Source organism: Diceros bicornis, chromosome 4, assembly GCF_020826845.1.
Source record: "Diceros bicornis minor isolate mBicDic1 chromosome 4, mDicBic1.mat.cur, whole genome shotgun sequence".
NCBI lineage: Eukaryota > Metazoa > Chordata > Mammalia > Perissodactyla > Rhinocerotidae > Diceros > Diceros bicornis.
Window position 1 is genome coordinate 2,852,335 of NC_080743.1, and position 15,246 is coordinate 2,867,580.

General features: G+C 36.6%; 1 protein-coding gene across 4 annotated transcripts in view; it reads right to left on the reverse strand.

Annotated features, from left to right (window-relative positions):
• Positions 1 to 15,246, reverse strand: part of ITGB3BP (integrin subunit beta 3 binding protein) — a 70,696-nt gene that overhangs the window by 12,971 nt on the left and 42,479 nt on the right. For all 4 annotated transcript variants that reach the window (XM_058538211.1, XM_058538208.1, XM_058538209.1 and 1 more), the window contains one exon: positions 11,732 to 11,801. In XM_058538211.1, coding sequence (XP_058394194.1) covers positions 11,732 to 11,801 — 70 coding nt within the window. The remainder of the gene's footprint in view (positions 1 to 11,731; positions 11,802 to 15,246) is intronic.

Consider the following 15,246-nt stretch of genomic DNA (forward strand, 5'->3'; position numbering starts at 1 on the left):
CTCCTGCGTGCATCTCTAGTTAGCATGTTAGTATCCTGGAAAATTTTTTTTTTTTTACATTTCTATAACTTTATATCATACTTTCCTTCCTTAATATAATATTACATATATATATTTTTGCAACATCATCTATAGGTCTATAATTTTAGAGGCTGCACAATATTGTACCTAGTAAACATACCAAAGATGATTTAACCATTCCCTTATTGTTGTAATTTTAGTTTCTTTTCCAATTTTAAGGTCTCATAGCTATATATGATAATCTATACCAGTGCAGTCTAATAGAAATATAATGCAAGTCACATACGTAATTTAAAATTTTCTAGTAGCCACATTAAAAGAAGTAAAAAGGAACAGGTGAACTTACTTTTAATAATATATTTAATCCAGTATATCTAAAGTATTATCATTTCAACATGTAATCAATATAAAAATTATTCATGAGATATTTTACACTTTTTTTCAAAATCCAGTGTGTACTTTACACCTATAGCACATCTCATTTCAGACTAGTCACATTTCCAATGCTCATTAGCCATATGTGGCTGCCTAGTGACTACGTTTCAGAGAGCACAAATCTATAATGTCGATTTTATGAGAGAAACTAGAAATCCTATTTAAATGCTTTTCAAAATCACATCAGTGTCATCCATTAACATTTCTGTGCTATTAGAAATAAGAAAAATATGATATGTTAAATTTTCATACACAATAAATATGTACAGTATGCTTCAACTAAGTAAAATATACACATCTAAGTTTGCATGCAAGGAATGGAGAGACAGCGTTATGCAAAAGCTAAAAATTATGTAAGGACAGTGGAATTACAGGTAATTTTTAAAACTTTTCCTTGATTATTATGTATTTACAATTAAAAGTCATCTGTCTGAAGCCTCAACTGCTTACTACGGGAACCTCAGTTTGAGAGAAAGTGTCATAAAGGGATGCCAGCACCTCCCATTGTGCTCCAAAAGCCTGAAGGAGCAAGAGGACGAAGTGACTCCCTTCCAGGGCTGGGAACCTCCAGCTTCATTACACCTAAACCTACTAAGTGCCTCAGGGGTGCAGAGCTGAGGCAAGTAAGCTACATTGCTATGAGAAGGAATCCTAGGGGCTCTTTACCTTGCATCTGTTTCCTGGGAGGACTGGAGTGGTAGAGCCTCTCCTCACTGTCCTGCCATACCTTAAGGAACTGATGGTGCTCCCTGTTGACTCTCAGGGAATTGTGTGGGAAGGGCTGGGTTCTGCAGGGTTGCCATCTTGAATGACTCTCCAAGTGGCTCTGTTCAAATAGAGTAAGATGTGAATGGTGCCCCCAGGAGTTGTGCAATGTAGCATCCCCAAAGGACATGTTAGTAATTCTCTCTCTCAAGATAGTTACTGAGGGGCTCAGCTAAGCAAACTATTTTGAGAACCTTGGAGAGTTCTATGGACTGAGTATTAATTATCTGGGGAAACTGTTCTCAAGACATCCTTCACATGCCTAAGCTGCTTTTGCAGGGAAACTTGTCTCCACTGCAGGACCAAGGAGACTGGTGGATACTCCAGCACTCTTCTCATTTTTATTTTAATTTCCTTTCCTCTCCTCCTCTTCCTTCTACTTCTTCCTAGATGCAATCAACTCCTTCTCCCATCTCCATGGCAACCAAATTCATGGAATGGTTTTAGAACTGTCACCCAACTGATAAATTTTGAGAAATTCAGGAAGTGTGTTCTTTTCCACATCTTCCGACTCAGTGGAGAAGCCTTCATAGTCTTCGGAGATTAACTGCTTGCTGAGCAACTTTTGGGGGAAGTACAGTTGCCACTGTCTTCATCCTGGACAAGATGGCAATTCTCATATTTACTCTCACTTGTGTTGGAGACTGGATTTTTATTGCTGATAGCATTTTTCTATATTTTCAATGGATGGTTCAAATTCTACTTTGCTGCCCTAAGATGGCATTATTGTTTGCTTAGAGTCCCATGGTCTTTAATATCATCTTGGTGTTCCTTCATTAACTTCCTTATTTCTGAAAACCAACAATCTTTTATTTCTGCCTGCAGAATACATTTCTCAAGTTCATTGTGTTACAATTTCAAAGTTATTGTTGCTCCTTCTTTCAAGTTGGGGAGTGAAAGTATCATCAGTGGATGCCATTCATATTTTATAGAACACTAGTCCTTTCTTAAACAGATTTGCTTCCAGCTGGACTAAACTGGATCACATCCTTCATCTTATAATGACCCTTGTGAACTGTTGCAGATGTTGATGGGTACTGCATCCAGATATCTGGTGACTACTGCCAGTTTCATGGCATCCTTACAAGATTTGATCACATCCTGTATTATGGCCAAAGACCATTGTAGTATCACTCGAGAAATCTAAAATCTTGGTCCTCCTTGAATGGACCTTCTTTTAGTTCATCAGTAGAATAAAAATCCAGCATCATCTTTTTTCAGCATCTAGTATTTTAAAAGTGTCTGGGTTAGTCCTCTAAGATACTTTTAAAAAGAAACTATGATCCAGTTGGTCTGACACACCAAAAATTGTTCAAGTCTTGACATTTTTTGCCAGATTGCCTTTTCTTTATGGTATGTTAACTATGAAAAGCTCCTTTTCTCTTGAGAAAGCCACATGCCCAAAATCCAGGATTTTCGGTGCATTTTCCAATTTGCTTAGAAAAGTCTCACTGTGAAATTCAGAGTTCTCTCATTATCCCTAAAGATAAAGTCTTATTATTCTGAAGAACAATAGAAATTAGATGCTTCAGCCAAATAAAATCCTTGGGAGGAATGTATCCATTAATTATTCTTTTAATTTCTTCCATATTAATTTCTTCAGTCTCAAGTAAGTCAGATGTAATGTAACTTTCAAAACTATCATTCTGCTCCAGTTCTGGGTTTTTCCTGTCTTGACTGCTTTCAATTGTTTTCCATTCTTAGCTTTAAATCTAGCTTTATCATTTTTCTTTTCTCTATAAAGTTCCTCAGATGTATTCTGAGGGGAGAATTAAAAGAACAAAAAGAAACTGTCATTAAATTGGTGGTTCTAACTAAAAATTACTGATGTAGGTGATTAGCAACCATTAACCCAGCTCTGCTGTACCATCCTAGATGTGGAAGGAGGGAGGCAAAGGAGAAGAGTAGGTAAGGAAGGAGCCCAGTGACTTCTTCACAATTCCCAAGCACACATGCCATGGTGCCTACTCTACTGACTGTGTCGGCATTGTGGATGCAGCGGAAGAAGAGGTGAACCCTCTCGAAGCCATGATAATGGCCTTCAGATATCCAGATTTCTCCTTTCTGTAACTTCCAACAGTTTGACACTTGTCTTCCTCACCAAATTGTAAGTTCCATGAAGGCAAGGACAGTGTCTACCTTATTCATTGTTATAACCTGAGTTACCTAGCATGTGTCTGTAGTATGGTAGGCACCCAATAAATATTTGATGGATCAATGAACAGAATCAAAAAGACCCAGTCCAGTGACCATTCATCCCTAGATCCAAGTGAAATATGCTCATCTTTCAGGTTTCTCTTCCTTTTACCTCCTTTCCATCATAGACTTCACGGTTCATCAATTCAGTTACATTGCTGAGGAAGTCAGGTGGTGGAGATGCCGGTCAAAGGGAACAAGCTTCATTCATATGATGAATAAGTCCTGGGGATCTGACGTACAGTGTGGTGGCTTATAGTTAACAATACTGTATTGTACACCTGAAATTTGCTAAGAGGGTAGATCTGAAGCATTCTCACCACCAAAAAACAGGTCACTATGGTGATGGCTGTGTTAATTAACCTGGTTGTGGTAATTATTTCACAATGGATACACATATCAAATCATCACGTTATACACTTGATACAATTTCTTTGTCAATTATACTTCAATAAACCGAGGGCAAGGTTTTTTTTTTGCTGAGGAAGATTCACCCTGAGCCAACATCTGTTGCCAATCTTCCTCTTTTTGCTTGAGGAAGATTCACCCTGAGCTAATATCTGTGCGAGTCTTCCTCTATTCTGTATGTGGGTCATGCCACAGCATGGCCGCTGATGAGTGGTGTAGGTCCACACCTGGGAACTGAACCCAGGCCGCCGAAGCAGAGCACGCCAAACTTAACCACTAGGCCACAGAGCCATCCCAAGAGAGGGAAAATTTTTTAAAAAACAGAAAGTTAATTACTTCAGCCTCTTAAGCTTCTGCCACACACACGTCTTTCTAATGTGTAATTCTAGATTTCCTGCCTATGTGTTTTCTTCTCTCCTGGCCTGAGCTGTGGGTGCTATAGAAATCTTACAGCAGTATTGATAGTCAATATTACAACTATATGATTTTTCTGGGCCTCTGATGCTGCTTAACTGTGTTTTTACAATTTAATAAATATTCTCTCACAAACCACTGCTCAAAATAATGGTCTGACCCAATCTCCACTTCCTCCATACTGAAATTAAACTCCTGTTCAGATTTCTGCCTTATTAGTCTACTAACACTATACAAAGAAACTACAAATGAATTCTTTTTTTTTTTTTTTTTTTTTTTTTTTTTTTTTTTTTTGTGAGGAGATCAGCCCTGAGCTAACATCCGCCAATCCTCCTCCTTTTTTGCTGAGGAAGACGGCCCTGGGCTAACATCGGTGCCTATCTTCCTCCACTTTATATGGGACGCCGCCACAGCACGGCTTACCAAGCAGTGCGTCGGTGCGCGCCCGGGATCCGAACCAGCGAACCCCGGGCCGCCGCAGCGGAGCGCGCGCACTTAACCGCTTGCGCCACCGGGCCGGCCCCTACAAATGAATTCTTAATTAATTCCATTACTAAAAACTTATCTGAAAGTCACTATCTGTGCGAGATTGTATTTTTATAAAATCTCAAGAAACCTGAGTTACATGTACATAACAGGGAGACAATCCCCAGGTTTTTCCTTATCCTCACAATACCATCTCTTATACAGAAAAAGGTAAATAGGTGACTGAACCTCTATCTAACTTTATCTAAACTGATTATTTTGGATGATGACAGCTGGATTATAACAATGAAATATATTGCTAATGTTTTTTTGTGTTGTTTCTAAGTTCAAGGCACTATAATTGTTTTTTCACAAACTATATCTTATTTAATCTTTAAAACAACTCTCTGTGGTAAATACTATGTCCATTTTACAAATACAGAAACTGAAGCACAACAAAATTATTTAATTATTCATGGTTGCGCAGTAAGGGGCACTGTCAGGACTCGAACCCAGGTGTTTTTGACCTCATGCTCCTAACCATTACACAGTATTTCCCACAGTGTAACTCACCACAGGCATCACAATTCCTTGGTGAAGCTGTTAAAAATGCAAATTACTAGGTTGCATTCAAGATCTACTAATCAAGAATATCTCTAGATGGGGCCTAGAAATATGTATTTCCACGTGATTCCTAGCACATCAAAATTAATTAAAAGCATTTTCTCTGAAGAAAGATGGTTAAATAAAAAAAAAATCTGGACAAAAAAAAATTTGACACTCCCTGTCAAAAAATATTTTTCCTGTGTTTAGATCTCTTTATTCCATTATCTTCTCAAAGGCTTTCGCAGAAAGGTTTTCTTCAGCTGTTTTTTTATTCTTTAAAAATCTTTTCTTATTGTGGCAAAATATATATAAAATTTGCTATTTTAACCATTTTAAAGTGTACAATTTAGTGGTATTAATTATATTCACCACGTTGTACAACCATCAACACTATCTATTTCCAAAACTTTTCTATTACCACAAACAGAAACTCTGTAACATCAAGCAATAACTGTCAGCCTCTGGTAATCTCTAGTCTACTTTCTTTGAATCTGTCTGTTCTAGATATTGCATATAACTGGAATTGTACATATTTGTCCTTTGGCATCTGGCTTATTTCACTTAGCATGTGTTTTCAAGGTTCATCATGTTGTAGCATGTCAGAACTTTGTTCCTTTTTATGACTGAATAACTTTTGTATATGGTGTGAGGTAGAGGTCCAACTTCATTCTTTTGCATGTAGAAATCCTGTTGTCTCAGCACCATTTGTTGAAGAGACTATTCTTTCCTCATTAAATGGACTTGGCACTCTAACTGTTAAAAATCAGTTGGCCATAGATGTATGGGTTTATTTTTGGACTCTCAATTCTATTCCATTGGTCTATATGTCTATTGTTAGTACCATAGTGTTTTGATTACTATAGCTTTGTAGTAAGTTTTGAAATCAGGAAATGTGAGCTCTCCGACTTTGTTCTTTTTCAAGATTGTTTTGGCTATTTGGGGTTGCTTGCAGTTTCTTTTTTTTTTTTAATTGAAATATATTTGACATATAACATTGTGTAAATTTAAGGTGCACAACATGTTAATTTGATCCATTTACACATTGTAATATGATTGCCATTGTAGTAAAAATTAGCACCTCTATCATGTTACATAATTATCATTTCTTTTTACTGGATGGAATAATTAAGTTCTAGTCTCTTAGCACATTTGATGATTATGTTACAATATTGTTTATATTCACTATACTGTGCATTAGATTTCTAGGACTTATTTACTACTTGTTTCAAGTTTGTACCCATAAACAACATCCGTCCTATACCACCCAACTCCCATCTCCTGGTAACCACCATTTTACTCTCTGGTTTTACAAGTTTGGTTTTTTTAGATTCCACATACAAGTGATATCATATGGTATTTGTCTTTCTCTGACTTATATCACTTAGCATAAAGTCCTCAATGTCCATCCATGCAGTTTCATATGAATTCAAGGATAGGCTTTTCCATTTCTGCAAAAAATACTAGTGGAATTTTGATACGCATTACATTAAATTTGTACATCACTTTGGGTAGAGGTATTGACATCTTAACGAAACTAAATCTTCCTGTCTATAAACACAGGATGTCTCTCTATTTATTTAGCTCTTCTTTAATTTCTCTCAGCAATGCTTTGTAGTTTCCAGTGTACAAGGCTTTTACCTCTTTAGTTAAATTTATTCCTAGGTATTTTATTCTTTTAGATGCTACTATAAATGGAACTGCTTCCTTAATTTCCTTTTTAAATTGTTCGTTGCAGGTATATAGAAACACAACTGATTTTTGTGTGTTGATTTGTACCCTGCAATTTTGCTGACTTTACTAGCTCTAGTAGCTTCTTGCGCATTCTTCAGGATTTTCTTTCTTTTTTAATTAATTTTATTAATTTATTTTTCTCCCCCAAAGCCCCAGTAGACAGTTGTATGTCATAGTTGCACATCCTTCCAGTTGCTGTATGTGGGACGCGGCCTCAGCACAGCTGGACAAGCGGCACGTCGGCGTGCGCCCGGGATCCGAACCCGGGCCGCCAGCAGCGGAGCACGCGCACTTAACCGCTAAGCCACGAGGCCAGCCCTCTTCAGGATTTTCTATATAGAATCATGTCATCTGCAAATAGAGATAGTTTTATTTCTTCCTTTACAATTGGATGCCTTTTATTTCTTTTTCTTGTCTAATTGCTCTGGCTAGAATTTCCAGTAAAACGTTGAATAGCAGCAGTGACAGTGGGCATGCCTGCCTTGTTACTGATCTTTGAGGGAGAGTTTTCATTCTTCCACATCAAACATTTTAAACAGTTGAAAATAAGTCTCTTGTAAATATTAATTTCCCTCTTAGTCTTTGCTCACCTACAGAATATAGGCATAACTATATCTTCATCCTAAGTTTTTGATAAACACTTTCAACTAACTCATCCCTAGAGACCCTCATTTAAGCAGAAAGTGATCCATAAGTCACTATTCTTGTTGCATGATTGAATACTTAAAATACAGTAAAGTAAAACTCATAATTCTGAACAGTGGTTACTTGTCACAATTAAACTGTATACATAAAAAACAAAAAAGAGAACTCAGTTCTGTCATAACTCATTACTATTAAAAACGTTTCATTTGGATTAGTATAGAAATTTAAAAAATCTAAAAAAGTCACTCTTCTGCCTATAAGAGAATAAACCAGTGACTAAAAATAAAATTTATACAACAGGAGGGATCCTTGTGGTGATGGGACTGTTCTGCATCTTGATTGTGATGGTGGATACATGAACCTAAGCATGAGATAAAACTGCATAGAACTAAATGCATACATACACACATATAAATGAGTACATATAAAACTTAGGAAATCTGAATAAAAATCCATGGATCGTGTCATGCCAATTTCCTGGTTGTGAACTGTATTACAGTTTTGCAAGATGTTATCCTGTCAGGAAAGTAGGAAAAGGGTACACACGATCTCTCTGTTTTATTTCTCACAATGCCATGTGAATCTACAATTATCTGAAAATAAAAAGTTAAATGAAAATAAACCTTACAGAAGGACAGTCGCCATTACTGCATTTTCATAGCAGTGCCAGGAACAGCAGCAAACTGCCAAGCAGAAGAAAAGCCAATGGCAGTGAATTATATAACATATTTTCCTTTCAAAGCATAAAGGATATGGAAGTTCACGTAAAATATTAATGTGTAGGTGTTTGTTTATAAATGAGCCTTATTGACATGTCACTAACTGCTTGTTTTCTGGGGGGAAAAAAAAATTTAACCTGGAACATGGAACTATATGTTCCTGTTGGGAGAATTTTTACATTTAAAACTTGCCAAGTTGATTAATAGGGAGTGATTTCAGGACATATTCATAAGTGAAAAAAGAAAAGTGTATACTTGTATGCCATCTTTGTATAAGAAGAGAAATTAGAAAAAACAAATGAAATGGCTTAATTTTATAAAAATAAACACAGGAAAGGTAAACCAAAAATTAATGAATTTGGTTACCTACAGGGAGTAACACTTCTCTGAGTATACATTTTTTGTAGAGTTTTGACTTTTGGAACCATATTAATGTTTTATATAGTTAAAAAATATAATTAAATCAAAAAGAATGAGACAAAAAATTTTAAATTGAATACCAACAGAAGCAAGAGAACCTAACTACTTCAAATGAAGAACTAATCCAAGTAGTTTTGAGCATAGTAATTTGACTATATACCTTCAAATTAAAGGCAAAAAAGACTGCACACAAATCTTGAATGCTTTGTAGGTTTGTTTTTAGCAGTGCTATGAGTATACGAATTTTGAAACTATTTTGTGTATGTTGTAGGATTAAGCAAATGTGCAAATATATTACTGCTCTTAGTAGCCAGAGATCTACTGTTTCAGAAGGGGTGCAAATATGGAAAGGGGGAAGGCAAGGAAAAACACTTTATCACTCTGAACTCATGAATATAAAAAAAGCCAACTGACAGAAGGAACGATGGAGTTAGAAAATCACCACTGTGCAACCATCTTAGCAATAAGTGACTCAGTAAAGAGATCACCCTCTGCAACGTGGGTGGACATCATCCAATTGGTTGAGGTCTGAAGACAACAAAAAGCGGCAAAAGGGAGGATTGGTTCTCCTTCTCTTTGAGCTGGGATGTTGCTCTTCTGCCTTTGGACCGGAATTTACACCATGGCTTCTCCGGTCGTCAGGACTTTGGACTCAGACTGGAATTACACCACTGGCTTTCCTGGGTCTCCAGCTTGCAGATGGTAGATGGTGGGACTTAGCCTCTATAACTGCATGAGCCAATTCCACATAATAAATCTATCTCTATGTATGCAATTATATATATAACTCATTATTAATCCACTATTAATAATTATTACATCAATATATCATTAAATATTATATTAATAATATTATATTATTATGTGTATATCTGCTATTGGTTCTGTTTCTCTGGAGAACCCTAACCTATACAATTGCCAGAACAAAACATAAAATGTTATAATCATTTAAAATTGATTTACAAATGTGAAATGTTCAGTTTAATTTCAGATTTTAAAAATCCAAGGGTTTAGAATGATTACACAAAATAATAAAAGAAATCTAAACAAATAGAATAAATGAAGAACATATTAATGAAGCTAATAAAATAGCTTTATTGACTAGGACTGAGTAGTTTTATAGTAAGCGGAAAAAGCAATCAGAAACACATAATTTTTATATACTAAAATATCTTGGCTTATACTTAAATTCACTAATTGTAATATCAAGTCATGGAGTGATATACATAAATAACAGGGATCTTTAGAAACAAATACTGAGAGAAATTAAATAAATATAGGCAAATTCCTAAGTAAGCCATAGCAAAGGTTCTTGCTCCTCCCTTGCTACTAGAAAATTCACTGCTACAGCAGCTATTGTTAAAAAACCTGGAGCTGTAAGCAAATTGGTAGGTTCCGAAGAAGAAAGAAGGGCTGAAGCTATGAAAAGTCAGACTAGCTCAAGTGGAGCTGATTCCGGGGGAAAGCAACAGGTGAGTTCTGCTTGTTTCCATGGTGTCGCTGTTGTCCAGAAACATTTCCTCCTGCACTGCCTGCTTTTACCTCTAAGTTTTGTTATACTTCATATAATTGTAGCAGAAATTCATTTGGTTTAGCAGGTTATCTGCTTTCAAATATAAGATTATATATGATTCAAAAATTGTCACTTGCCACTTGCTTTCACTGTGTCCTTTTGCACAATTTGAGTTTTTTACTATGTATATATATTGCCTATTTTAAGTTGAACAAAAAACGAATGTTTTCCTCTTAAAATCTAGTTGAGATTGGTTTCACTGAGGAAACGGGAAATTTGATTAAGGAAAGTAAGAAGGAGTAGTAATTTACAACAAAAATATTTGTGGGACAGGGCACATGAAAATATGTGGAGCTGGGGAGTGTGGCTAGGGAAAGCAGCTGGTAAAAGCAGATAGACGGAGGAGATGCCCAACAAGGAGCCTTCTTTGAGAAACTCCTCCCTTTGTCCCTACTGTACTCTAAATGGCACTCACTTGTCATATCTTTTAATCTAGACTGCAACTCACTAATACTATAGTTCAGCTACATTATGAAAAAAATAGACTTGTGGCCCCAACCTGGGGTTACAGCCACAAATTACAACACTATTTGCATGGAAAATGCATTCTGAGTTCCACTCAAAAGATTTAAAAAACATTTTGAAACATAACCTATAACTCGTTTCTAAGTTGGGGAAGGTATACAAACTCACAACATAAGAACATAAGCTTCCGATGGGTAGAAACTTCACTTTCCTCATCTTTACCCGTCCATCATATTTTGTGGCACACAGAAGATACAGCTGAAAGGAAATGAGCTGAACATAGGAACTACTTTGAAAATTTAACCCCCTGTTCTGCTTACTTCAATTTTTCCCAGCATTAGTGGACAGATATAAATATTCTTTCCAGAAAACACAGGCAGTAGCTTTCTGCAGATAATGACTTCAGGGCACCACTGGCAGGCCAATATGAAAACAGCTGGTTGCTGGCATGTAAGCCTTCCAGGTTCCTCTAGATCCCTTACTCTGCTGGCTTCACTGTGTGCCTAGCTCTTGAACCAGCTATTTGTTAGGCATTATGTGCCCAGACAATGTATTACTTCTCCATCCATGTAAATCTGGCAAGAGTGTTTGCCTCACGTTTACCCTAGGCTGGTCTCTTACACTTAGGCTGGGGAAACCCAGCTTAATGAGTATTAAAATTAAGGTATTCTATACCCCCATCGTATGAACACTGCACAACACATCACAAATAAAGTATTTTACTTCTTTAAGAAAGAATACTTCAACTCAGGTATAAACTATTTATTACATTCTGCAAAGAAATGATGTCTCTTAAATTATCACTTCAACAAATATGACCCTTTTCTTTCAAGACACGTGTATATTATTTCAAAAACAACAAACTTACTCATCATTGTCTTTTGTTGTAGATTCCTTTCTTTTGGTTAAACTGAGGTGATTCAATTTCTTTCTCTTTCCTACACGTGTGCAATAAAAAGAATATAAAGTTAAGGTAAAATTGTCAAGTTTTAAATAGAATTTAGATCACCAAATTTTAAATAGAAAATAAAAGGGTAGACAAATGAAGGAGAAGTAGGACAACAAGAAGTGTCCTGAAATTTGCTATGGGAAAAATGTTTCACTACTATGAGTAACCACTACTATGAATAACACTACTATGAATAACTATGAATAGCTATTTTGGTTTTTTAATGTCCCATTCTCCTAATTTTTTATTCATGATGACATTATACAGAAAAAACAATCTTCTGAATAAAACTCCCATTGGGGCTTGGTATATTAAAGAGAAAACTAGAGCCACTCAATTTGACAATGTAATTAGCTTAAAATACATTAGTAAAGTTTACTAGATAAAGAATATTTTCATCAAATATTTTAATCAAAAATATCATATTAAAGTTTCCAGTTTGCATTATTTCACCCTTATTTTTTGTCTTAAAGTTAACAACAAGGGATTGGTGATCCTAATGTCTAGAAAATAGTGAGTTCCTAGTGACATCACAGTAAGATAAATTTGATTTTAGGGATAAAAGTACCTGACTTTTATTTTTTTCCTTTTTTTTTGGTGAGGAAGATTAGCCCTGAGCTAACATCTGTTGCCAATCCTCCTCTTTTTGCTGAGGAAGACTGGCCCTGGCCAACATCCGTGCCCATCTTCCTCTACTTTATATGTGGGATGCCTGCCACAGCATGTCTTGATAAGCTATGCCTATGTCCACACCAGGATCCGAACCCGCGAACCCCAGGGTGCTGAAGTGGAGTGCACCAACCCAACTGCTACGCCTCCCGGCGGGCCCCAAAAAGTACCTGACTCTTTAAATGCATATTGAGGGCTGGCCCTGTGGCTTAGCGGTTAAGTGCGCGTGCTCCGCTACTGGCAGCCTGGGTTCGGATCCCGGGTGTGCACCAATGCACCGCTTCTCTGGCCATGGTGAGGCCGCATCCCACATACAGCAACTAGAAGGATGTGCAACTATGACATACAACTATCTACTGGGGCTTTGGGGCGGCGGGGGTGGGGGGGGGAGGGAAGGAGGAGGATTGGCAACAGATGTTAGCTCAGAGCCGGTCTTCCTCAGCAAAAAGAGGAGGATTAGCATGGACGTTAGCTCAGGGCTGATCTTCCTCACAAAAAAATAAATAAATAAATAAAAATAACTGCATATTGATTTAGTAAATTCTTGGAAAGATCTTTAGTGCCTACTAAAATATTTCATTAAAATCTTTATTTTAGGTAACAATAAAGAAATAAATGATTACTTCTCATCCATTTAAAATGCTATGTAGTTATCTAATGCCATCACTTATTTAAGCTTTCAGAAGTTGAGAGAAACACAGATGAAAACACAGATGTAACTAAGCTATAATCCCTCGAATGTGTGCTGGGTAAAATGTAAGTTTGACTTTACAGCTCTAGTAGAATATGATGTTTGCACTCAGTGGTCAAGGAGACAACTGCTTTATGAGCTGACCATTTTAGTTGTTTGTTCTACATTACTTTATAGCACTACACACCCATATACTTTAAACATACTCAATGTATAGTAAGTATTTGAGGACACATTAGCATAAAGATTCTCAGTGTCTTACATATACTGGCCTCTGATAAATGTTTACTGAATGAATAAACAAGTCAATGAGTGAACGATCCAAACTCTTTACTACTAATGAAAAATACTCAAGAGAAATCACTTTTTAGCGCTTAGTATAAATAGTAACACCCTCCTCACACTACATATTTTTATATGTAATTTCATTTGTTCAACAACTGGCACAGGTTATTATTTACTCAATGTTCTTAATTATTTTTCTAAAAAGTTGTTTGATACAGCGTATAATGAAAAACTAGTTCACACTCTCCAATAGAAATATAACGTGAGCCACTTATGTAATTTAAAATCTACTACTGGCCCCGTGGCTTAGCGGTTAGGTGCACATGCTCCGCTGCTGGCGGCCCGGGTTCGGATCCCGGGCGCGCATTGACGCACCGCTTCTTTGGCCATGCTGAGGCCGCATCCCACATACAGCAACTAGAGGGATGTGCAACTATGACACACAACTATCTACTGGGGCTTTGGGGGGAAAAATAAATAAATAAAAATTATAAAAAAATTATAAAATCTACTAGTAAAATTTTTTAAAAAAGAAACAGCTTAAATAAATTTTAATATTTCATTTAGCCCAATATACTCCAAATGTTATAATTTTAACACATAATCAATACAAAATTATTAATGAGATAATTCATATTCTTTTTTTCACACTAAGTCTTTGATATCTCGTGTGTATTTCACACTTACAGCACATCTCAATTCAGAGGGGCGACAATCCAAATGCCAAGTATCGACATGTATGGACAGTGTAGCTCTAGATAATACTGTAGCAGGAGCCAATACTTCCAGATGAAACTGGATATACAGATAACATGAAGGCAATTTCTTTAAATTTTTAAATGTCATTTATTAACATATTAAGAAATATATCTGGAACAGACTTTTGAATGCTAGTTTACACTTTTTTCTTCATCTAATTTTTATTCCATTACTCTTACTTGCTCCTGTTACTAGAGGAATAGCTTATTTAAAGTATATTTTTTATTCTCTGGTATTTATAATTTCACTAAGTTGGTTCAGAAACTGATTAACAATAATTTCCCTCATTGTTACTTTGGACTTTATGCCTTCTCTCAAAAAATATTATATCATAACTAGGCCTCTGGCAAGACTGGTTTTTTTTTTAAGTAGAAGGAACAGATGATATGTATGTCAAAAGAGCTGATAAACTACTATCATTTAAAATATATGACGAGCAATTTGAGACATGTGAGCCAAATGCTTCTTCTTTTTTTTTTTTTTTTTTTGGTGAGGAGATCAGCCCTGTGCTAACATCTGCCAATCCTCTTTTTCTTTTTTGCTGAGGAAGACTGGCCCTGGGCTAACATCTGTGGCCATCTTCCTCCACTTTATATGGGATGCCGCCACAGCATGGCCTGACAAGCAGTGCATCGGTCCGCGCCTGGGATCCAAACTGGCGAACCCCGGGCCACTGCAGCGGAGCATGCGCACTTAACCACCTGTGCCACCAGGCCGGCCCCTCCAAATGCTTCTTAATGTGGTCCACAATCTAATTTGGGTGAAAGATTTTAAAACTTATTGTTCTGTTGCTGCTTCTTTAGCCTACAGGCTCCAACTTGATCTAGCATAACTGTTTTAGAAAAAAGTTACTAACTAGTGCGTGGTACCTTAGACAAACCACTTCAACCTCCCTGGGTCAAGGTTTTTCTCAACTCCTAACTTTTGGTTTGGGACCAAATGATGCCTGAGATGTGCGCCGAGTGTGAAGTTACGTATCTAGAAGCGGCATGATACCAGCCTATACCTGCCTGACTTTAGATTAACCTAC